Source organism: Patagioenas fasciata, chromosome 3, assembly GCF_037038585.1.
Source record: "Patagioenas fasciata isolate bPatFas1 chromosome 3, bPatFas1.hap1, whole genome shotgun sequence".
NCBI lineage: Eukaryota > Metazoa > Chordata > Aves > Columbiformes > Columbidae > Patagioenas > Patagioenas fasciata.
The window spans coordinates 70,446,871-70,471,576 of record NC_092522.1 but is presented as its reverse complement, the minus strand read 5'-3'; the positions used below and the strand labels follow the sequence as shown (position 1 = coordinate 70,471,576).

Below are 24,706 nucleotides of genomic sequence, written 5' to 3'. Positions count from 1 at the left end.
CATCTAGATGTGTCTGAAAGAAATGTGGTGACTGAGGACTCCATCATGCTTGCTGTGCTCCGGGTGCCTTTGGGACTACTACTAGAGTTAGCTGCCTTCAGATCGTGTCAGAAAACATTTGGCTTCCTGAAGGAGAAATGAGGAAGGATAAGGGAACTACAGAAATAGTATATTGTGGTGTTTTGCTTGCTTAGCCAAGCTTCCTACCCCCTCCATTGTAACCGTTCATGCAGAGCATAATTTGTGATCTTGACCTCGCTACATGTACAGTAAGTGGGGTTAGCAGTATCTGTCAGATTTAATGGATTCATTGGAATTTTTTCCTCTGAAGGTCTGAATCTTTTATGATTTTAAAGCTTTACATGCACAATTAAAAACATAGACTAGTTAAGACTTTCCACTATTCAAAGTGATACAGTGTGGTTTGGAATTGCCAAAGCCTGCCAAGTATTTATGCCCAGTGTAAGGACAGTGTCCAGAACATCTTTTTGGTAGGACTTAAAAAAAGAAAGGAAGAAAAACTTCATGCATTCCAAAAAAGAAGTGACAGATTTGGTTTCGGAAGACTGACAGGTTCACAGGCTGTGACTGCCTCTTTTAACCTGTAGCTGAACAGGTTATACAATGTGTATTCTTGCACATACATGTGAAAGAAAAGCAATCCATCTAATTGTTTGGCTTATTTAGGATTTATTAACCTTTACTGACACTCGTTGTTAGTTAGGAAAGTTTCTTCAGGCAGGAATATGTCCATATTGGCAGTTGTATGTAAAAAATGGACTAGAGAAACATCCACTATTTGTCACTTCTTTATCTGTCATATTGGCATTGTGTTTCTGATGGTTTAATGCTGTGCTCTGCTAAGGTTGTTGTTACCTGTTTTGCCATGCTTCATCACAGACTGCTTTGGCTTTGCTGAAAGGAAGATGGCGTGACCGTGGTGAAAATAGAAATGGTCGGAAAAAGGCAGGAAGAAAATTAATTTTAAAAGTTTTACTGTGGGTCTTCAGTCTCAGAAATGGAATGTCTGAGATCACTCAGTGATGCTATGTTCCAAAATCCTATCAGGCTGGCATTGTCCTGATCTTCTTCCTACCTATGTCCTTCATGCCACATGTACTATCCACATGTTCTTAAATTGTGTGTGTTTAGGCCCTGCATGTTTTCTATATCTATTAAGTGAGAAATGTCTTTGCTCTCTGTTGCATCAGTTACTGACCACAGTGCTTCCCATGGCTGCATCCCTGCCTTGCCTTGTGCTTCTCCCCACCTTGGCTGGGCTGCAGCACCCTGCCAGAGGCAGCAGGACCTTTCTGGGGGGCCGGGGCCAGCAGGCTGGGTGATTGGGGGAGCCACTTGTGGTCTTACCACATCACAGCCCTGCTCCTGGAGCTGAGTCTGCGTGTTGCCCTCGTCCCCATCGTGTATGTGGGTCTGGGTGTGGAGGGTGAGCCCTATGGGGCTGGCTGGGCAGCTGGCATCCTCCCTAGTCCTTGGCTTCGCTCACCCTCTACTGCTGTGGTGAGAGTTGGAAATCGCTGCCTTGCCCACGCCGTTGAGAGCTCACACCTGCCTTTTGGGTCCTGCATGGGTTTCGGCAAATGCAGTGAGTTTTGCGTACTGCAGCTGATGGAAAATGTTTCTGAACAAGCTTTATGCTTTCTGATGCTTGACTCTGTGCATGTTTTGCCGGACTCTTGGCATACTTTTACCTTCACAGTTTAAAGTAGTGTCACGGAGGCACCCCAAGGTTAGTTTAGGGGACAACAGGGCCCAAACCAACTTTTACTAAACCAGTGAGAAACAGGGTTTTGCACTCCAAAAGTGACTTGAATAAAGGTTCAGATATCAGTTGAGGAAAATTATTAAGGGGCAGAAACTAATACAACAGGAGGTCCACAGAATGCATGCACGTGGCTTCACCAAAAACAATGCCGGAGCCGCCCCTGAGTCCGGGAAGAGTAGACACTTGCCTGAACACGGTGTGGGATTATTTTAAAGGGATACACGTACTCATAGTGAGTATGGAAAACGTACACTTGTGATTCTGCGAGGGTAAATTTATAATATACTCGCAGTCCTGTGAGGAGAAATACACATGCAAATGTGCATGGAATATTATATGCGCTTATGTGGAAGCATGGGAGGAAAATACACCTGCGATTATGCGAGGAAATAATTTATACACGTGCTCGTATTGAGCACGGAAAGTACGCGTGCAAATGTGCACTGAAAGTAGATACACTCGCAATCCTGCGAGGGTAGATTTTACTCACACATGTGGCGGCAAGGCAAGCGGAGTCTCCATCCCGGGGCGGGGCTCTTGGCAGCAGCATCTCGCTCGTGCTGCAAGAGATCCGTGACAAAGGGCAGAGTCTCGACGAGCATCCCATTTTTATAGGCTGATCAGATCTGACTGTAGGCCTTCCAGAAGCTTCTCTGCACCCTCACGCTGGCTGTGGGGTGCCCCTGAAGCTTCCAAACATCCCCCACAGTGGCCGTGGGCGCCCAGCAGCTCCCTGGCACCTGAGCACTCCCTTCTCCTTTCTCTTAACAGCCCTGGCCAGGGGGCTCTGGGGCCAAACAAAAGAAGCTGTTAGCCTCAAGCAGCAGAGAGAGAGGGAGATGTGTCTACTCCTTCCATGATGAAGGAGGGAGGGGGAGAGTGCAGTGTCAGTGTGTACATTCATCTGCTGGTTTCTACCTAAGCCAGTGATGAAGTGGCAATTTCTGATCATACCAGTGCGGTATCAGTGCACACATTCATCTGCTGGTTTCTGCCTCAGCCGGTGGTGAAGTGGGGATTTTTGGTCATACCAGTACAGTATCAGTGCACACATTCATCTGCAGGTTTCTGCCTCAGCCTTTATAGGAGCTCATCACACAAGGTACTTGTATCCAACAGCTAAATTGCATAGGAATCACGAAGAGAAACATGGGAGCAGTTCTGTATTGATACAGTACCACAGGTACATAACTATTGCAGAGTTTCTGAATGATTACTAAACCTGCTGTATTTGAAGTTTCTCTTGCCTTGCAATGCAATTTAAGGCCTAATAGATACTTTTGATGTGTCTTCTTGTTTCTGTTCACAGCTGCAATTTGCACAGCCTGTAGATCTCTTTCAAAACATGTTGATAAGCAAACACCTTGCAAGTCAATTACTTGACTATTTTTTTTTCTCTTTAGATGACAATCAAAACAAAACCAATGAAAAGAAAGAGAAAAAAATGGTTTCTCAGAAACCCCACGGTACCATAGAATATACTGTGAGTATTGGCGTTTTGCTTTGTTCATGTCTGCTTTTTGAAAGTGGGGTTGTTGAGGTCGAGAGGGACCCGGTGGCACAAAACTGAAAGCACTAAGTGAATACTGGCTGCAGTTTATACCTGTCTCAATAGGGATCACTGTGTGGGGAAAGTGAGGCTCATGTCTTGAACCGCTGTTCCACCCAGGTCCTCTGCTTCTTCTCACAGCTGCCAGTCCTATTTTTACTTCTGCACCACGGCACTTTGATAGAGCAATCGGTTTTGTTATGTGAAAAATACTTCTATTCCATGGTGTTGCTTAGGTCACCAGGTGGTTGGCCTGTGCTTGGTGCTGAGACAATGTAAACCCTCTTTCTTTAAGCTGGAACAGGGCTCAGCGGTGCTGCCGCAGTGGCTCAGAGGACCAGCTCTGCCCAGAAAGTCTGGGTGAGCCAGACAAGTCCCCAAACACAGGGATCTGAACTGTTCATCATGGGGAGCAGCTGTGGGAGACACGTGTCCCAGCTGGGAACAGCACAAACGGCTGATGTTTTGCGACTGTTGAGGGTGTAATAAGCTTTCCAGTGCATGTCCTTTCCCCACTTGCCGGGGCAGTTCTAAATAAGGTGGTGCTGCTTTCAAGTTTCGTGAGAAAAGGAGAGCAGCATCTGTAACATCTCTCCATTTTATCTACTGTATATTGTAAAAGAATATTTTTGTATTTTTATTGATACTAGCTCATCATGTAAGCTATTATACAGAGGGTGTGTTGATATCATCAAATCTATTCCCTGTGAACAGTCTGTTAGACAGTTTTAGTTCAGCTGGTGCGGTGAATGTGTTCACTATGGTATCTTAAGCTTCAACTCTTTCTTCAGGCTGGAAATCAGGACACCATAAACAGCATAGCATTAAAGTTTAACATCACCCCAAACAAGCTTGTGGAGCTCAATAAGCTTTTCACGCAGACAATTGTGCCAGGCCAGGTAAATATTTTATGTTTGGTGGGGGTTTTTTAGTACTTGAAATGTGATTATTTGCTATGTATTTAAAAGTTTTTTACTACTTTCACATATCTTTTAGGTACTTCAGTACAAAGATAATGGACAGTAATTTAAATCCCTCAAAGGGGAACCTACTAGATCATTACCTGGAGTTTGGGAGGGAGCTTTGTAATTGCCATATCTGACTTCTGTTATCTGTTTTCTGTCACTAAAGCTTAAAGATGACTCTGAAGCAAAAGAGGGTAATGTAGCTGTTGCAAGAGTCTCGAGAAACCTAGATAAATGCTATATATAATATATTAAAGAATTTGAGAGATAGATACAGTAATTGAAATGGCTCTTTGCTATTGTGTTGGGAATGAGTCAGTCTTCTGCAAAATGAAAAATAAATGGAGATAGACTGTTTTTGGAGGAGTCAAATAACGAAAATGCAAATGTGAAGGCAAACACCTGGTTCGTGAATTGCAGATCTCTACTTCTGCTTCACAGACATGAAGAGGCTGAAGTGTCAAGATTAGGAAAATGGTTTTATTTTTGTTAACGCTTCTAGTTTAAAATTAAGCTGTGAACATTTTTTTTACCTTTAGAGGTATCTTTCTTTGCTCTGACAGGTGGAGGTCCAGAGCTGTAGTGCAGTTTCAGTACCGCACTACTAAAAATCTGGAATGTTCACTGTGAGGGAAGTGTGAAAATTCAAATAAAGCATTATAGTTTTATATACATGTATTAGTGTAAGGGTGTTTTTTATTTGTTTTTTAATGTACACGATGTTAAAATGCTGGTTCAAATAAGGAATATGCACTTAAATTTGGAGATGCAAATATGTTTTTGGAAACAGACAACCTATAGTGAAGTGTTATAAACTTCTAGCACTGAAAATCCCCCATCTTCAGCATTGGCCTTATCTTTGGACCCGAGTTTGCTGTTACAAGTTATTGACTGTTAATAATCATTGTACAGTTACTTGTTTTGTAGTTGCGATAGTTGCAAGAGAACCTGGGATTGTGAATTTGGGGAAAAAAATAAGGTATTCATTCTGTGGAAAAAGTTTTATTTTCTTGCTTCTGTCTCAAAACAAAATGTAGAGCTAGATCCTGTAATTAATTTACCTGCGTGTGCCCTGTCATCACCACCTATGAAGAACTCTAGAATAAGTAGTTGTTAAGGAGTGTGTTGCAGTCGCAAGTGCTCAATATTAATTGAGTTGTCTTCCTAGTAGAATGTAGTATTTATAGTCAATAACTTTTTAAAGCTTGTGTCTTACTGTCTTGACATATGTGTTTGTATTTAGATTCTCTTTGTGCCAGAAACAAGCGCTGTGAGGTTGTCTTCATTCAGTCCTGGCGCTCCCGTTTCTCCCTCATCATCAGATGCTGAATATGATAAACTCCCTGTAAGTCAAACATTGGCTCGCTGGTCTTAAACTCACAATATAATTTCTGATTCTGAGGCTGATATTCAGGGCTGTGTGAATAACAGGTTTTTGAGCTTGAAGTTCCAGCCTTTTGTGTAGTGTGTTGAGTAACAATTTTAATTTGCTGTACTACAAAATTCACCATCTCTTTAAAATATTCCGAATTAAGGGAATTCTGTCTGAGCGTAGAAACCCAGTACAAGTTCAGTTGGGCCCAGAGTTTATCAAAGCAATTTAAAATGGTGTAGTGTGTAGTTTTTAAACAAATGAAAGTTAAATGTGAAGAATTACTTAGTGTTTCACACTGGAGGTTTCTGTGCTCTGCAGTCCAGAGCCTTGATCCTGCATTGAGATCCTTGAGTGCGGAGCCTGATAGTTTAGTCTGAGGAGTCAGTTTCCTTCTAGTTAAGCATATTATGGTGGAACCCTGCTATAGACTTGTCTTGCTGGATTTAATCTTTGTGAAAGGCCTTCACATAGCGGATCCTTCATTTTCCTTAGAAGGGTGATTGGCAATGATGATTTTTAGGTAGTCATTTTAGGAAGTTTAGCCGTCTACCAGCTGGTGATAAAGCAAGTAGACATTTCAAATCCATAACTAATGAAAAGGAAAGTGGAGGGAAGCCTGGAGTAAATAAATGTGTTTAACCTCAATCTTACACCTCCGTGCCACCTGCATGGGGAATCGCGCCAGTGCGCTGTGTGCAGAGGTCTGCCGTGTAGATGAGGTGACAGGACTGGCCCTCTCCTAATGGGAATACCTCAATGAAATCTGGTGAGCTGACTTGTCATTTTTTCATTTTTTGTCTGTTATTTGTATGGAGGTTTTTTGTAACGTTACAAGGTTTTTTTTCCATATAGGAAGTGTCCACACATACATACATACATGGCCACCATGTTTCTTCCTTAAGCAAAAGGAAAGCGGTTGAACCTGGCCTTTTAGTTGTCCAAAATTGAAAAGTATATGTTTCTGGTCCTGTTGCTCTGTACTGAACTTTTTCTTTTTTAAGGATGCTGATTTGGCAAGAAAGGCCTTCAAACCAGTTGAGAGAGTTCTGTCCTCTACCTCAGAAGAGGATGAGCCTGTGGTTGTCAAGTTTTTAAAAATGAATTGTCGTTACTTCACAGATGGTAAGGTAGGTGGAACCTGACTTTTGGGTATTGTTTGAGATTCTTTAAAAGCAAAATCTGTTTGGATGAGTGAGAGATGAATACTGGGGGAGTCAAACGTACTCCACATTTGTAAAGAACATTAATGTTATGGTGGCTTTATCTGTCACTGCTGTGTTTACTTGCACCATGGTAATATGCTGGATCATTTTGTTCTTTCAGTTGTTTAACCTGTTATGATAGTTGCTTTATGAGAGAATAGCTCTTCCACTCATCTTCATTCCCTTACCATGTCTTACCAGAATTATCTGTTTAAGAGCATATTGCTGGATACACAGGGACAACTGTAGTTCAAACTTACGACGTGTCAGGATTAGTTGTCCGGTTCCATCAAATTGTGCAACAGCTTAATAAAATGAGCACATGTTTATCTATTTCATTTATGTCTTTAAGCTAAATATTAACTGTTTTCAGAGCAGTGTTTCCAAATAGGTCCATGTTGCTTCTGTACTTGCTAATGAATGTCATGCAAACCCTAATAAAAAGATAAAAATTGCATGATGCAACCTTCTCTTTCTTTTTCTTGCAAGCATTCTTGTAACATACATGTTCCCACTGGGACTGCAACACTAAATTTTACAGCTGCTGTTTTAGAAGCAAAGGCACAAGGACTGGGCAGTATTTTAACCCTCTTGTCTTCTCAAGGTTTTAATACTCTGTCTTCTTGAACTATCTGCTCTGATGTGTCTCCTCTTGTTTGCTCTGGTTTCAGTTAGGTTTCTGCATGTTTGGGTTTTCAAATTCTCTGGAATTTATAACACTGGAGATGCTAACCATTGTAGTTTAAACATATTTTTCCCTTACTGCTGACTTTTGTAAGATGGATGTGTTTACACCTACAGTTCTTGGCTTCTTCTCACATTAAGTGGCTGTAGACCGCATTTAACTACTCTGCAATTTTTCAGTCTGCTATTTTGTAGGAAGTAACGGGGCTACTTGATGTCTCACACATAAATTAGGGCAAAACTGTTGCTTTGTTATGTGCTGCTTGCTAGGCGCAGAGGATACAGGTTGCCAGTTTTATGGCTGCAGAACCGAAAAAGTAATTTGCGGTCAGAACAATTAGAAGTGGGCCAACTTCTTTGCCAGTGCAGCTAAAATCCCTTGTTGCCTGCCTTCCTGCAGTGGCTGGGTAGGAAGCAGAACCTACTGATGGATTGTTCTCCTGGCTAACTAGACTTACATTACCTGTGGGAGAAGCCTCCGCACTCGATTCTTTCATCCAGACAAAAACTAGACACATGTACATGAGTCATGCAGAAGAAGCAAATGGGAAATTCATACAGACCTTGCTCTACAAAGGAGCAGGCACACACATACTTGCTTTGCCAGTACCAAGCCATCAGCTTGGCATCTCCCTGATGTAAAAAAAAAACAACAACAACAAACAAACCAAGCTTGTGGTCTTTCACCTGCCTATTTGTTAGCCTTCATTGCCTTCCCTTGCAGATGACCTTGGATAATTAATAGTATCTGCAGTGTAGGTCATTCCCATTGATCTGTGGCTCCTGTTTGTCAGATGTCATGATCTATGCATGGCTTCTGAGTTGGTCTGGTGAATTTTATAGCTCATCTGGAAGAGATGGTGCAGGAGCAAGGCATTGGAACTCTCCTTTGACAACCTTGAAAAATGATCAGTTGTCATGGGTTGGATGCTGAATGGTTCTTATTGAATCCATGGCTAGAGCATGTTTTGAAGAATTAAATGTCTTCTACAACTGTGCAAATATGCTTGGATCAGTGGAAGAAGCTGCTTCTATATTGGGGAGAGGCTGATCCATATTAGGTCCCTATATATAGAAGCTTTTTGCATGTACATCTGGGAGAGCAGATCAAGAGGACCTATAACATAGATTAGCATAGTAACTTTGATATTTCCCATGAGTAAGACTGCCTTCAGGTGTGCTGGTTGCATAATAAATTCATGTATCAAATGAAGGTGGCTGCATCCAGAACAAAATAGTACTTTTTTATAATCCACTAATCTATTTTGTCTGAGATTGCTTAACAATCTGCAGTTTTAGCTTGTAGCAGCCAGCATTGAAAGTTGAATAGTTCAGATGTTCTTCCTTATTAGCTAGGAACTTGGCTAATTTTTTTCTGTATTCTCCTCACAATGCCTGACTTGATGCCATTGGAAACCGAAAATATTTTGTTAGCAAACATTGCATGATGGGGTATAAAGAGGCAGGAGAAAGATTTTTCTTTGTAGGATAGTAGCCTAAAATCCAATACCAAGCAGTAAGTGAATTATATGTGATGTGCTAACTTTTCCTTCTCCTATTTTAGGGCGTAGTTGGAGGAGTCATGATAGTAACTCCAAACAACATCATGTTTGACCCACATAAGTCTGATCCTCTGGTAATTGAGAATGGCTGTGAAGAATATGGACTCATCTGCCCCATGGAGGAAGTCGTCTCAATAGCTCTCTACAACGACATCTCTCACATGAAGATTAAAGACGCATTGCCATCGTAAGGAGTGTTCTTCCCTGAACTTATGTTTGCATATTTTCAGTAAGGGTTATGGAAAAGGTGGGAGGGGAATGGAGGGAAAGAGTTTTAATGCAGCAGAATAAAACAAGTCACGGGAGGAAAGTGCCAGCAAAGGAGTGATTCACTTGTGTTGTTCTTCCGCTTTCTCTTTGGAACACTTCAGTGGCAGTAAAGAGAAATGGGTCATGAATATGAGAACCAAAGTGCAAAAGAGACCAGTAAAAGCAGTAGCTAAAAGCACTGGTCACATGCTGTGGTTTGGCTCTTGCACTGACTCATCTCTGGGGTTATTTTGGTGAAAATAAAGACATTTAGATTTGGGTCATTTGCTGCGTTACTGGGACTGATCTGAAAGGACTATTTAAAACTTTTCTTAAAGATAACAGCACCTTAACTGCCAACTTCAGTACTTGCAGAAATAGGAGTCTGTGGAATACTTCCACTTCAGAACCATAAATGCATTGATAGTTAGCATTTATAATACATAATAGACTCTCTGGGGTGGGCTACCTTTATTTATGCATAGTCTAGGCACTGCTTATGTATTTATTCTAAGCCAGGTTTTGTCCTTATAGGCAACACCTGTTTGATCAGTGAAATTCATCTACTACTATTTTCTCATTTCAAGAAAAATTCCTGACATATTTTGTTATGCTCATTACTAGAGTGTCTAGTAACTTCTAAGTGATGAGAATCTTGTATTCTTATTCACCTCAAACCTCTTAGCAGTAATGAAGAGCTCAAGTTGTATGCTGTTAAGGTTTTGAGAATTTTCCATTTTGAAATGTTTTGCAATCATCCTGCTTGAAAAATGAAATCCTGGGGGAAGTTTGCATTCAAACTGTGCACTTGAGTAATGGGAAGAAAAATAAAATTAAAAAAAAATCCAACCCTCCTGCCTGTTACTGTTTTGCAGTAAACGTGTTCCAACAGGTATGGCTTATCTCTGATTTGCTTTGTTCTCAAAAATACATTTGTACTGACTGGGGAAGCATGGATGGTCGTAGAGGTTTACTCATTGTCAGGTGTGGGAAATAATATTAATATGGAATGAAAGAAATTCCAGCAGCTAAGTACATGTCATGTGGTTTGTGGTTACTGGACTTCTGATGGCTTGCACATTGTTGTTATGTGTGTACCATTTCTTCACCCATGTGGCATATTCTGCCAAGTGATTTTATTTCGATATTATCCTTTCTGCGTTCTTTTCCGTTTTCTTTAATGTCACTTATTTCCGCTGGTGTATGTTTATTTTGGATAAAGTAATTTTTTTGTTGAGTTTCAGAGCTTAAGTTAAGTTGGTATGTTATTTATTTTTTCTTTTCCATTTTTTTTTCTGTTTCCATTTTGCTTTTAACATCCTATGTACATCCATCATTTTCCCTGACAGTGACATACCAAAGGATCTTTGTCCTCTGTACAGGCCAGGAGAATGGGAAGACCTGTCCTCCGAGAAAGATATCAATCCTTTCAGCAAATTCAAATCCCTTAGCAAAGAAAAGAGGCAGCAGTATGGAGATCGATCCATCACTCTGGGTGCCAAAGAGTTAAAACCGTCAGATAAGGAAAAGTCTGCTGATTTTGAAATTCTTCAGTCATCTGAGAGTACAGGCTCAATCAAATCAAACTTACTGGACTTTCCCAACAACATCACTGCCACTGAACATTTGGAAAAGTTTGCTGCGGAACCATGTGCCAAGGAGCCTTCTGGGGAAAAAAATACTTCAGACATCGAAACCAAAGAAAAATCCCTTTTGGGAGAAGGAGAGGATGACTTTGAGCGGGAAAAGACATCTTCTCATGTGGACAGAGGGTTGGACAGGAAAATCTCAGTAATGGAAGGCTTTCTGGCTGACCCCAGGGAGTTGGGGAGAACTAAGCAGCAGGTAACCAAACCCACTACAGAAGTCCAGGAGCACTTGACAGTTGATTCCTTGGAAAAAAAGGACAGTGTTGAACCTAAAGCTGACTTAGACTTAGAGCTGTGTGAAAAGCAAGATGTTATTCCAGAAGTAAACAAATGTGTCAGTTCCCCAACAGGTAAGGTGGAGACTACACTGGACACTAAGAAAGAGCTAGAGAAAGATAAACTTATTGAATTTTACCTCAATAAAGATGGGAATGGGTCTCAGTCATCTGAAGACTTACACAAGGCTGAAATCCAGAAAGGTGAAAACAATAAAGCAATTGGTATAGACCTTACACTTAGCTGTTCAAAGTCCCAAGCTAATGAAGTCCATACAGTTAAAAGTATGGAGCTCGATTCCTGCTGTGTTGAAAGGAAAGCGCCTTCGTTAGAAATCAGCTCAGCAGCAGCAGAGGAAAAGGATCTGAAAGAGTCTGTGGACTCTTCGTTAGTACCAGCTATAGACAAGACCTGTCAAGAAACACAGTTAGACAATCAATCAGAAATCAGACTGTGGCTGCTGCAGAAAATTCAAGTGCCAATTGAAGGTAGGTCTCTGGTTTATCCTTGTTTCCTCTGAGACTTGGACAGCATTGTGACGGTAATCTTTGAATGGATAGCCTTCTGCTCTAAATTTCCTCCTTCTATAATACCTGGTCTTTTTTTCCACTCTTGTATATTATATTTTTATATCATGTGCTATTTAGAGGAGAAAAATACCTTCAAATTCCCTAAGCTTCTAATTTGATAAGTAGTTTGTGTGCTCTTTCCATCTTCAGTGGCTACTGTTTTTATAATCTTCACCTCTGTTTACTGGCTTTAAGAAGGACAGTGAAATGTCATCTAGTCACAGTACTGGCACGGACATTTCATGGCTTAGGAATTGTCACTCTTCATTGGTTGCTTTTGTTGCTTCAGTGAAGTCTGTAAGTGTATTTCTGATCATTTCCAAAGTAGTAGTGTGTTGTTGCAAAGCAGGGTACTGAAGTACTCTTGACACTATTTGCATCTGTCTGGTGTCTGCTGAGCTATGGAAACTCTTCAAGAAGTGATAAACATGATTCTATGTAGAGCCTTACTGACTGATCATTTTGTCCTGATTGGTCACTGGGTTCTAATAAATAAAATTTGGGCTGAAAAGCATATGACAAAAGCATATGACAAAAATAAATCTCAGTTTAGATACTGTGTACACATATTACTATTTTGCCTACAGCCCAGTACCTCTAAGCACGAATCCATCCTGGAGTGCTGCTGCTCCTCTCTTGGTAGTTTAATGAACTGGTGGACATACCCTTGATTCATATGAGGTGATGGGAGATTATTTGAGTGGAAGTCTTTATTTGAAACCCAGTTATTATTAAAATGATTTTTCCTTTCTTTTGAAAGGGTTTAAATCTCAATGGTTGTATTTGGTGATCATTCTCATTGGCAGAGAAAAATAAAAAAGAAGGCTGTATGTGTACTCCTAAAATGAATGAGACATCTTCAGTGTGACTTAGGCTGTAATTTAGTAAGCAGTGTTTTTGTCATGCTGGTAATTTAGGGAACTTAAACTGCTCTTATGTTTAACCGTGTCTTGTGCAGACAAAAGGTTTCATATGGCTGGCTGACTGTCAGAATTGAGGAACAGGTCAAGTGTTCTGTGTGTGTGTGTGTGCAGGGTTACCCTTCTACTGGATGGGGTACCAGGACCCAGTGAAGCAGTCCCCTCTGCTTGCACCTGCTTCATGTTGCAGTTTGCACCCAGTCTGATGATCTTACTGATTTGCTTTTAGAGCGCTAATCTGCACATGGCTGTACAGCTCAGGGGATAGAGGCTGTGACAAAATGGGAATAAATGGCCACAGTTTAGGATAAACAAGGATTTATTAAACCAGTTTTGCTGTTGAATGACATGTCAGGTGTAATTCTGTGTACAGTGCCTCTGAGTATTCCTTTGCACAAGATTATTAATCTTTGCGACAATGTTCTATCAGCTGCAGTATTTGTACTTTCCTGTAAGCAACCCATTTCTTTTGTCTCTCACTCAGATATGCTTCCTTCGAAAGAGGAGAAGAGCAAGACTCCTCCAATGTTTCTGTGCATTAAAGTAGGCAAGCCCATGAGAAAGTCCTTTGCATCTCAGGGCACCACCATGTCTCAACAGTACAGTAAAAAGATAAAGCAACCAGAGTACTGGTTTGCTGTTCCGCGGGAAAGGTAAGCTGCAGTGCATAGCACAAAAATGTGCTTTGTCTCATATTTTTAAGTGCGTTGTGCTTTCTAGAGCTGAATCTGACTTTCACTACATGGTCCAAGGTGTGAAATGCAGCAAGGATGAGGAGAGGGGACCCCTCATTTCGTTGCATGCCAGAGACCAGTGGTGGTCTATTGTGGCTCCCAGTGGGAAGGCAGAAGGGATCAGGTGCCACTTGGAAGATGAAAAGAGGGATGTACGTGCAGATAACATATGGGAAAAGCACTGGGGGACGATCTGGGTTTCAGCCATAGTCCAAGAAGTGAGGGAAAGGGGAAAAGGGGAGCAGTGGCAAGAGAGGCAAGGAATCCACTAAGGTGCCTGTGCTAATAAATAGGTATCTCACATGAGCAAAAGGGCATGATGTGGAAAAAGGAGACACTCTTAACTGAATTGATGTGGCTGTTTCAGCCTTCAGGCCCATATAAAAATCCCCTTCCTTTGTGATAAAATATGTTTAAGTGGTTTTGGTGCCTGTAGGTGTGTATGTACGCATGCATAAATAGCACTATAGCAAATAAAAAAAAAAGGAAGACCTGTGATTTTTTTCCACATAAATCACCCAAGAATTTTCACTGGCTCTGAGAAATCAAATCCATGGTCATTCTTTTGCTAGAAGGCAACTAGAGCAGCTCTCCACTCTGTTGATGAACTGTCGCTGAAACAGGGAAATCAGTGATAACACTTCTGGTGAATTAGATACCAGGAAGGAAGAATCTGAACTGGTCATCAATCTCAGAGGTGTCTTTAAGATGCAGACAATTTTTTTCTTTTTTGTTAATAATTTTTCAGAATATTTATTTTCAAATTTTTAGCTTATGGGTTGATGTAAGTGTTTATTTCTTGTATTTTAGAAATGAGTGTTTTGAGGAGAGCAGTAGTATGGAAGTTGCTGACTGAGGGGAGGAGGGGGAGAGGTTTGATCCATCTGGAATGCGGCCATCAAGAGTGCAGCTGTAGATAGCTTTTGGTTTGCTTGCTCTCTGCTGAACCCAGTCCTTGGCTCCTCAGGGATTGCAAAAGGGCAGGTTCAGAAAATTCTAGGTCGAAGTGTGAGTACATACTTCAAGGAGTTAGAGTGATGCTGTAATATAACACAAGGTCAGTTTTTTGCTTTGGGGATAGTGTATCTAATGTTGAATAAAGCTGCTGAGCAGAACTGAGGTCATCTCTGATCGTTTCTCTGCGCAACAGGTAAATCTATTAAGCATCTTACTGCAAACTTGGAAAACAGCTGCTTGGCTTGTCTTTTTATGAGCAGAAATTTTCTGATTAGTGAGGGGACCTAATCCATATATAAACTGAAATGTTGACAACTGGTTTATACTTAAGTTTTTGGAATGAGGAACAAGTAATTCCTGCAGTGAGCTGTTGCAGCAGCACTTGGCTGTGCTGGCTGACAGGCCAGATCTTTGCTCTCAGAGCTGCTGTTCAGATTTTGGTAAGAATTAGTGGTGAATATAGTATAAAATGGAGTCATTATGGTGCTATTCATAATGCCTGTTTTAGCAGCACAGAGGTGCATAAAAGATCACGTAGAACTTGAGGCAAAAATTATATGTGGGACCTACACCCTCATATTAATGCAAGATGTATCTTTGCCTAACAAGTCAGTGTTTTCTCCAAACTCCCAGATGCCTTCCCAAAGCAAAATGCATCACTTCCAATGCACTGATGGTATTCTTGCTCCAGTATTGGATAGTATATAATTATTATATCAGTGTTGCATCATGAGAGTGGCATGGACAGTTGGTTATTTGGGATAGCTTTGCAATGTATTTTTGATATAATGTATCAAAATCATTTATTAAGTTAAAAACATTCAAAATACAATGTATATTAATGTATGACAGTATCAAAAATACCATTCTCATCTCTTTAGCCATAAAGCAGCATAAATTAAACACTATCTGTCCAGTGCAGTTGCAGTAGCTTGTGCAACGTCTTAACGTTTCGTAGTAATTAAAAACCAAAAACCAAATTGGATTGAGATTTTGAAGAAATTGGTGTTAGGTCTATAATCCCTTCGTAAATTAAATCTTCCTCTTGTTTGCATTTAATTGCATTTTAACATTGCCTCTTGTTTTTTTACTATTACAACAGGTTCTGTCATAATTTGCAAAAGTGGCTCCATTTTCATTCTGGGCTGCATCACCCACCGCTCCCAGAGGAGCTGCAGTTCTGTCCAGAGGCTCAACAGGCAGCAGGACAGAGGCATGGTGGGGGGAAAACTCACCTTTTAAAACTTTTTTTAAAATGATTTTTAATGGAAGCCTCCAGAAACATCAATACAGAGAGAAAACTGTTAGTCGAATACTCTTTATAAAAAAAGGCTGTTAACAAGTGTTAGGTCTCATTGGCCTTTTGCAACTGTTTGAGGTATCATCTGGGAACTACGTGGCTTCTTGGGCACTGAGAGTGTCCCAGCACACGCTGCCCCATGACCTGCAGAGCCCAGCTGGGTTAATCAGTGACTCCAGGGCTGTGATGCCCTGCACCCTGCTCACAGCTGTGCTCACCTTGACACGTAACAGGGGTGATGGACATCTCCTGAATCCTTATATATAGATTAACTCAGTCTAGGGCAGCATCTTGTCGGGTTCAGCTGAGCAGAGGTACCTATGCTTTTGGATGCTGATTGATTGATTCTTCTGCTGAGAAGGCTTGCAATGGGTATAGCTTACAGTATTAGGGGGTAAGTCTATGCATGCTCTTACTACTTGGATTTGTGTTTACAGATATTTAAATAGCATGTTGATTTTTCCACCCTAGTGGATTTTGAGTATTAGTATGTCAGTGGTTCCGCCACTCACAGATTTCCTCAAGGTCTTGCACAGGAAAATGCTTTGCATTGGGACAGAGATAGTAATGCAAAATTTTTTTGTTTATAAACATGTGTCCTAACAGACAATTTTCTCATTTTAGCAGTGACTAGTTCCTAAGTCAAGAAGTAAATTTCACTGATTATCTGTAATAGGAATTTGGCTGACAGGGTTGGTTTATGAATGTATATTTTGTGTTGATCAAGACATTGCACTGAGATCATGCTGCTGAGAGGGCATCTGCTTCTTTGGAAGTTTCTTTTTGTGAAAGCAGGCAAATTTTCAAGGAGAAAAAGTAGCAGGGGCAGAGCCTTGCTTTTGTACTCTTAGCTTCCTGCCCCATTGATTGTTGTTGGTTGGTTTGGGGAGCTGTGTGAGTTTTGGTTTGGGTTTTGTTACTATTTCTGGAGAGATTTCCCTTTGTAGCGCAAGATGCTGCTTGGTTGTGACTCTTCTTAGTATCTGGTGCATGATACGCTGTAGTTAACAGGGTTGAAGCTGAGATCTGGAAGAACTTGCAGCACAACTAGCTGGAGTCAATACCAACATGATGCTTCCATGCACTTTGCATAAAGGGACAATGACTGAGGTGGTCCTGATGCTGAAGGATCACTCTTAAAATGCTCATCTTAATGGAATGGAATAGGTAGCATAAAGCTTAGATATAGACTCCTTTTGAATTAGCCTAGTACAAATAGGTTACTCATAGACTCCTGATAAATAAGATATCACACTCTACAGATGAAACCTATGAAAACCAATCTGTATCTATAGCTTAGTATCTTATAATTAGGGCTCATGTAAGCTCATATAAGCATATGAGGGCTTATGATACCTTAGCCCTCATAAGATTCGTGAAGGATCATCATCTAGTCAGGCATGTTTGTAACAAAGGTGTAGGACTCCTCTGAATTAATTCTTGTTTCTAGACCAGTTGCTGTGGTTGGACTTGGAGGCTTTGTACATGTGTCAAAGCATGCAGAAACCATCCCCCACTACCTATATACACAGTTTGGAAGTAGCCTCACTCCCACATGTGACTGACCCAAATACATTGATTTATGGAAGACTGGTTTGCCTCTGCCCTCAAAGAAGTCAGATATTGTTGCCATATCAACAGAAATGGTGGCGGTGGTGATGTCAGTTTGGGACCCCCTAAATTAAAGTACATCTTTTAGGAGAAAAGCCATTCGTAGTTCCCTCTAAAGAATCTTGACAATTTGTCTAGTGTGTTTTATTGACAATTGCCTTTGCTCTTTTTCAGTGCACTAGATACCTACTGTAATTTTTCTGGCTTCCGGTCCCAGGTTGTGGTTGTATGTGCATGACCTGGATTCAGCTCCTCTTAATGTTGGTTATCACAGAGTGTCACTCCTGAAAGCTGAATAACTTTTGCTTCTCACTGTACAACAGTTGGTTTTGCATCTCTTTGAACTGCAGTGCTTAAATGGGACTTGGGAATGTTGCATCAGAGATGAGCAGAGTGTTTCAACAGTGGTCACCAAAGTGTCAAACATCAAACTAAACACAATCTCATTCCTTCTGCTGAATGTTACTTTCTCGGTGCATTCAAGGGTCGCACCAAGCGTTGTCATCAGTGTGCTGGTGTGGAGCTCTTGCTCCGAAGTTCAGAGCCGTTATTCCAGGTCTCTAGGGCCCTTCTGCCAAGGGTAAGGGAGCACCGTGCAATCACAGCCCCTGCTTGCTCTTCTGCGTGTGCTCCGCTGTTGGCACAGATGCACACACATGGCTGATTGTGCCCAGGTTACTATGCAGTGCAGTGGCGTAATACTCCACCAAGCTTTTGTCTTACACTAATTTTATCACTTGGCTGTCATGATATTTAAGTCATGTTTTCTACTTTCCAAGATTAGTTTTCTGCTGAATTTATATCCTTCACTATAAACTTTCCTTTTTGCATTTGTTTTGGGCCCTTTGTATGTGTATTACTATGAACTTTCCTTTTAATCTGGCTACAGCTGGCAGGGGGTTCCCTCTTTAATCAGTGTTCCATCTTTCATTTTTGATTTGTGTCTTCTAGTTTTTTTTTTTTTGTTTGGTTGATTTGGTTGGGTTTTTTGTTTGTTTTTTTTGGCTGTTTTTTGTTCTGTTTTGTGGGGTTTTTTGTTTTTTTGGGTTTTTTTTTTTGTGGCTTTTTTGTTGTTGTTGTTGTTTCTTTGGGTTTTTTTTTTAAGTTTCCTGTTATCATTTTTTCCTTTTGAATAAGTTCTTTTTGGAGTGATTAACTTCAGATTTCTGAAGTTGTTCATTTCCAAGTACCTTATGTTTTATTGATGTTTCCCTGTCAGTCCATAACACACTCATAAGCATGTGATCTCTGAAACAGCTATTGAATTATAGGGTAAATTTCCTCACAACTGTCAAGCTGGCTGTAGGAGAGTTCCTCAGGCAGTGGTTTCTGAAATTAGGAATTGTCTTTTTTTTCCTTTTCATTTTGGTCACTTGGAAATACCACCATAATATAATGTTATTATTTTATTAACAGAGAAGGGATGCTCAGCATCCCTTTCACAATGACTTCACTTCTATAAGAACCTATTTCTTACTTTCCACTGCCGCTTCTTAAATCTTTAGTGTCTGGATTTATTTAGCATCTGTCCATGGCAGAGGAAATCTTATTTGTGGACTGCTTAGATAAACTGGGCATCTACAGGCCCATGGGGCCTGACAGGAAATATTCTGAGTGCACTGAGGAACTTGGTTGATTTTACTGCAGTGCAGCTTTCTATAGTAGTTAGCTTTCCTGACTAGGACTGCTGCACGTAAAACACACAATGGTCAAGTTAAATCTCTCTTTCAGTTAAAAGTTACATTGTTTAGCAAAGAGATGATTGTACTGCTGCTTCTGAAGCCTCTGTGAGCCAGTAAAGGGCTTTAGGGCACACTGAGTGGCACCTGCTGATGTGGGAAAACTTCTGCAGTTAAAAGATCTTGATTAAAATGAGATTATCCAGCTTTTGGAAGTGTCTTCCATAGTTCACTATTTTTAGATCTGTGCAAACTTCTAAGCGATCACGTGGCTTCATGGAACCCTTGGCAATGGTAGTGTGACCCTCTTTTACCCTTTTGCTGGCCATTATTGGAGAGGACCATCCCAAGGACCGATTGTTTGCATGGTGCTACTTTGATCTCTTTTGTGTGTGTTGCTGCAGCAGAACAAACAGCAGCTAAAATTTTTATTTTGACGTCAACGTTAGCTACCTTATTTGTTCTTGATGAAGGGAGGCTGCTTATGCCTTAGGAACTATTGTGTTGCATGTCATTCACAAATTTAGGACCATTATGCTAGAGCTGTATTTGGTTGTATCTTAGAAATGTCTTGTAAATACGGTTCTTGTTTGATAACAATAATTTAAATTCAGCTAGGTCATTTGTTAGCCACGCATCACAGAAGTGTTTGTGAATATGCAAAGGAGAAGAGAAAAAACTGACGGCAATTCTAATTTGTTCAGTTTTCATGGTTAGAAGGACATTTCAATGACGCAGCAAAGTAAATCCTTTATTCTTTCTGAGGGTAGTGGGAATTGGAACAAGATGTATTGAAGCTAAAGTGAGTCAAGCTCTGCACCACAATGTCTCACTTCAATTATGAATTAATATACCTGTCATGAGCAGGCAACATTTTCAACTAGAACTGACCTCAGATTCTAGCATTACTGGTAGAAGTGTAGAACAGAAAATGTAGACTTGATTGGAGAAATCTGTGGAATAAAATAAATGAACCTGAACAGAATCCAGCAGTGCTGAAATGGTGTTTTAAGATTATGTATGCATATACTATAAATCCCAGTAACTTGAAATATAGGGGGAGAATGTCTAGGTTTCTCTAAGCTTTTAGTTGTTCTGTACGGATCAAGGAACTGCTGGAGAAAACTTTCTAGTGAATAACTGGAGAAAGATCCGGTACTTACTGTGTTTCTATCTGCCCTCTTTAATTACTTGTTTTTGCCTTTTTTATTTTTTCCTGGCAATTCATCTTCTTGTACAGTGGATCCACTATTGTATTCCTGTTTCAAATTGCATGTGTTCATTTGAATCCTTAGTATCATCTGGGTTAAAGGAATATACTACCTAAATTCCTTTGTGAGAAATTGTTTCGCTCTTTGTTACGGGTGTTGTCAAAGAGCATCTCATTCAAGAAAATGATTGAGAACTGACCACAGTTATGGAAGTGCATACACTGCCGGTACTGTAGCATTAGCAAAGCTGTCAGTAACTGCTTATTTTCATTATGCTAACAAAATGAAGAATTCTTTTGTGATTAGTCTCTGTAACTTTTAGAGGGCAGATAGAAACGTGGCATAGACTTTACTGGTGGTATTTTATGGCTTGATCTATGCAGGAGGTCAAACTAAATAATTGAGTTTTTTATGGACTTAACTTTTGTGAACATTATGTAAAAACAGGCAGTTTGTCATCTTGATGTTAATTGAGTGGGACTGCACAAACCTCTTGGTGTTTCCATGATGCTTTGACTGTGTGTATAACAAAGGGAGGAAAAAAAGGTATTGTGGGATGGAAAACAGAAACCTTGAAATGGTTCAGGCTGCCAGGTGGAAGGAGCTATTTATTGCCTTGGGGTGGTACGCGAGGGTGGAAGTACACGGGTAGTACACTATTTGTATGGTTGTCCCTTCTTTGTGACTGGGCAAAACCTCAGTACTACATGGCAGCACTGTGTTCATGGACCACTACATAACGGTTGTGTCATCTTCTGTTTACAGGGTGGATCACTTGTACACGTTTTTTGTTCAGTGGTCACCAGAAATATATGGGAAAGATGCCAAAGAGCAAGGTTTTGTCGTGGTAGAAAAGGAGGAGCTTGACATGATAGACAACTTCTTCAGTGAGCCCACTACTAAAAGCTGGGAGGTGAGTGCTTTCTGCTGTTGTGTGAAGCATATGTAGTGTGCAGCCCCTGTTAAGAATCTCAGCACTTGCTGTTTTGATGATTTTTTTATGGTGTTTCTATAGTTACTGCTTATATAGAAGTCTCCTACAGGCTTGTATCTGTCTCACAAACATACTCATATTCCTTCAGTCCTCCTTTCTTCTCTCTCTAGAAAGAACTGGCAAACAGCTGGGAGCTCTGTGGTGTGCAAGCAGCAGTTGTGCAAATATTTTGGTGATGTGAGGTTAGCCTTTTGCAAAAGTATACAGGTGTATGTTGTCGGCATTGCTAAATCCATATTGTATTTATATACTACAAGTAAAACCTCTGAAATGTATATGTATACGTAAACACCAACAGAGACTCCTGTGTGCTGGTTGGAATGGGTTGCTGTGGGATGTTGTGGCACAGCCTTGCATCTCAGGTGCACACAGCAATGCTGTTTGAATATTGGTTGTAAGATGGATAGGTTTTAGACAGGGACTTTAGCTTTTTCGTTACGGGGGCTTTTGCAATCTGTTTTAACTACTTGGCATGCCTCTGTGTGTCATCCGTCACTTGTGCATACAACACCTCATTTCTAGGGCAAATAAGCTCACATGCATTTTTTAATTATATTTCTGAATGCTGAAGCATTTGCTGTGCTAAGGATATGCGTTTAAAAAAAAAAAAAAAAAAAGGCAAAACCAACCAAAAAACAAACAAACAAAACCCCCCAAACAAACAAAAACAAACAAACAAAAAACAAACAAACAACCAGATTAAATCCCTAAGTGGGAAATATCTTGATGATGATTTACAAAGTGATCTGGTTATTTGACTTAAACATAAATGTGTTTTTAAAATTCTACTGCCCTTTTTATTTTTTGAAGCATTTCTGTCTTTAAACTATGTTGGTCCTGTTCAAAAGTGGAGGTTGAGAGTGGGGCTTGACATTTGAAATGTAGCAATGTCACCTCTAATCCCACATAGCTTTTACTTTTACAGTTTTGTATTTTTTAATCTTGGTGCTTTGTGAACTGCAAGTAAATAAATAGATAGATAGGAGTCTTCATTCCTTGTTTTGCCCAGAGCTGAGTGCTGTCATATATTGCACTAGATTTCACTGTTGAGGTATTATTTGCATGCCATTTTCGTAAAACCAAAATGAAAGAGGGAGGGACAGTGATGTGAAGAACAGAGGTGAGAGAGATCTGTCCACACTGGAAGCTTTTCTCTCATTGTTTTATTTCAATATGTATTGGAAGAATAATTCTCTGGAAACAGCTTCTGAAAGTTGTGTTTCTCTTACTTGTAGTATATTCAAGCTTTACAAATTGTAAAGGAGGTCCTCCGGGAAATCTTTATTGGAAGTCCAAATTTGGGCATGATCACTTACCAAGTTTCACTCTCCCTTGTGGGGAAACAGAAAGTGTAGAGGAGCATAAAAGCAGTTTTATCCCAGCGTGCCATGGGCAGTCTGTCGTTCTTGTTGGTGAGAGCTCTTGCCACTAGAGCAGGGAAGTGTGGTGGATACTGCAAAATAAACTGGTAGATAATTAAAGGGAAGCAAATGCCTTTGAATATTCGAATTCTTTACTATGCCAGACCTGACCAGGAGGAGCCTTTTGTGGAGGTATGTTGAACTGTGTCCCTGTTTGAACAGTGTGTATCTGATACAGTGCTTCTGTCCCAGTAAAAATGTGCTCCTTAGTCAGACTAATTTTAACAGAGTATTTCCACACCAGGTAGCTTGCTTTCTCAGTTCTGTAAAATCTTGAAAAGATTTTGTAGATCCAGTTTCTGTACCAGTTGATTCTTCTTGTCTCTCTGTGCTTTTGTGTGGTCTGTAAACATCTGATTATGCAAATCCCTTTTTTTTGCAACTGTTGACTCTGAACTTCATTCAAATGTGCACTGAAAAAGTATCTATGCAGTGAAGAAGGGGACTTGTCTGTCTTTGCAGTTGATTTGTAATTTACAGCTGTGTTAATAAATTTTCTGTGATTGCCTGTTTTTGCGAGTTTGGTTGCATTTTGCTACAGATACCTGTGGCTGGTTGATTTACTATGATACTTTTCCTCCCCCTCCTGGGAGAAGACTTTGAAAAAGGACCTGGGGGGTACTTTTTATATAAGATGAAAAAAGTGATGAAAAGATGGAAGAAAAAAAAAAAGATAAAATAATGGCCTGGAGGATGAGGAGGGAAGGGAAACCATTCAGGAGGTGGAAAAAGAGTAAGGATAAAAGCACAAAGTCCATTTTCCTTTAACAGTTTGAGTTTTTTTTAAATTTATGTTAATTTTTTAGTGCAAACCTTCCGTGAAATTTAACGTATGAAAAATTTTCAAGTACAGGATTCCTTCTAGTCTCAGAAGACCCAGGACTAAATCCCGCTGAGCCTGCGCTGGAGGGGCAGGATGCAGCTGTACCTCTCTGCCAGCATCACTGGCATGAATACCTGTACTGCTCAGATGCACAGAGACATGTAACAATATTAGTTCTGTGGGCTGGATTTTGCCTTGCCCTTAGATTTTGTCTTGCCCCCTTTCTTAACCCCGCTGTGTGTGTTGGAGTGCCAGTGCTGGGGTGCTCTGCTCGGGGCGGCTGCCTCAGGCTCAGCTCCAGGTGTCTGGAGGTTAATGTGGGCTGGAGGTGAATGCTTCCAGTAGACGTGTTGCTCATGTCCCACTGGAGATGCTAGGTGTGACTGACAGTGTGAGGGCTTTCTCCTGCCCACAGTGAACTCTTCACCAGTCCTGATCTTCGCAAGAAGCTCCTTCTCTGTGTTTTGTGATGTGGTTAAATCTGCAGTTGGAGTCAGTCCAGTGGATTTCGTTTCTCGCCTGTGGGACAGGTGTGCGTAGGACCTCCAGGCACTTCTTGGCAATTGTCTTGACTGTTGACAGCTTCTGCAAGTTCAAGCAGTGATTGTGAAGTCACGGAGGAGCTATGCAAAACTTTACCCGTGTGTAATGGGAAAGTCGTTTGGAAGCCGTATTTGCAGGGCAGTGTGTGGCAACAGCGCAGTGTGCTTGACAACCACATCTTGAGGTTCTAGGTCCAAGAGAAGACCTTCAAGGTGATGTGCTCATGGAAGAAAGGCTGTTTAAGGTGTCCTATTTGTTTTGTGGTTACACCCCCTTGCTTCCCCTTTTCTTTCTCATCAGACCCGTCTCTGAGCTTTCGCTGTACAGGAACTGTTTGCTGTGGTGGCACTGAGCCCCAGCTAAAGCCTCACTGCTGGGCGCAGTGTGCTTCACCTCACCGAGGCTCCTGTCGCTTGCTAAGCACCCTGAGCTGCACTGAAGGGTGAGCAGCTTTCCAGCTCTGCCAGGTGATACTGGGAGGCTGAGCACCTCAGCAGCATCTCTTCAGGAGCCAGGACACCCAGACCGCTGCTGCCGAGGGGTGACACAGTGCTGCTTGGGGTTCAGAACTTGTCCCCTGTCTCTCTCAGCACCTCGTAGGCTGCTGAGTGCTTTGATAGACAAGCGTAGACAAGTACTAAGTGTAT

At 40.9% G+C, this 24,706-nt stretch overlaps 1 protein-coding gene across 5 annotated transcripts in view; it reads left to right on the top strand.

The window, feature by feature from the left end:
* Positions 1-24,706, top strand: part of NCOA7 (nuclear receptor coactivator 7) — a 93,030-nt gene that overhangs the window by 62,329 nt on the left and 5,995 nt on the right. For 3 of the 5 annotated variants that reach the window (XM_065833953.2, XM_065833952.2, XM_065833954.2), the window contains exons 4-11: positions 3,190-3,269; positions 4,127-4,234; positions 5,544-5,645; positions 6,677-6,802; positions 9,126-9,310; positions 10,722-11,785; positions 13,271-13,439; positions 21,044-21,191. In XM_065833953.2, coding sequence (XP_065690025.2) covers positions 3,190-3,269; positions 4,127-4,234; positions 5,544-5,645; positions 6,677-6,802; positions 9,126-9,310; positions 10,722-11,785; positions 13,271-13,439; positions 21,044-21,191 — 1,982 coding nt within the window. The remainder of the gene's footprint in view (positions 1-3,189; positions 3,270-4,126; positions 4,235-5,543; positions 5,646-6,676; positions 6,803-9,125; positions 9,311-10,721; positions 11,786-13,270; positions 13,440-21,043; positions 21,192-24,706) is intronic. The other 2 variants (XM_065833956.2, XM_065833957.2) reach the window with 2 other exon arrangements.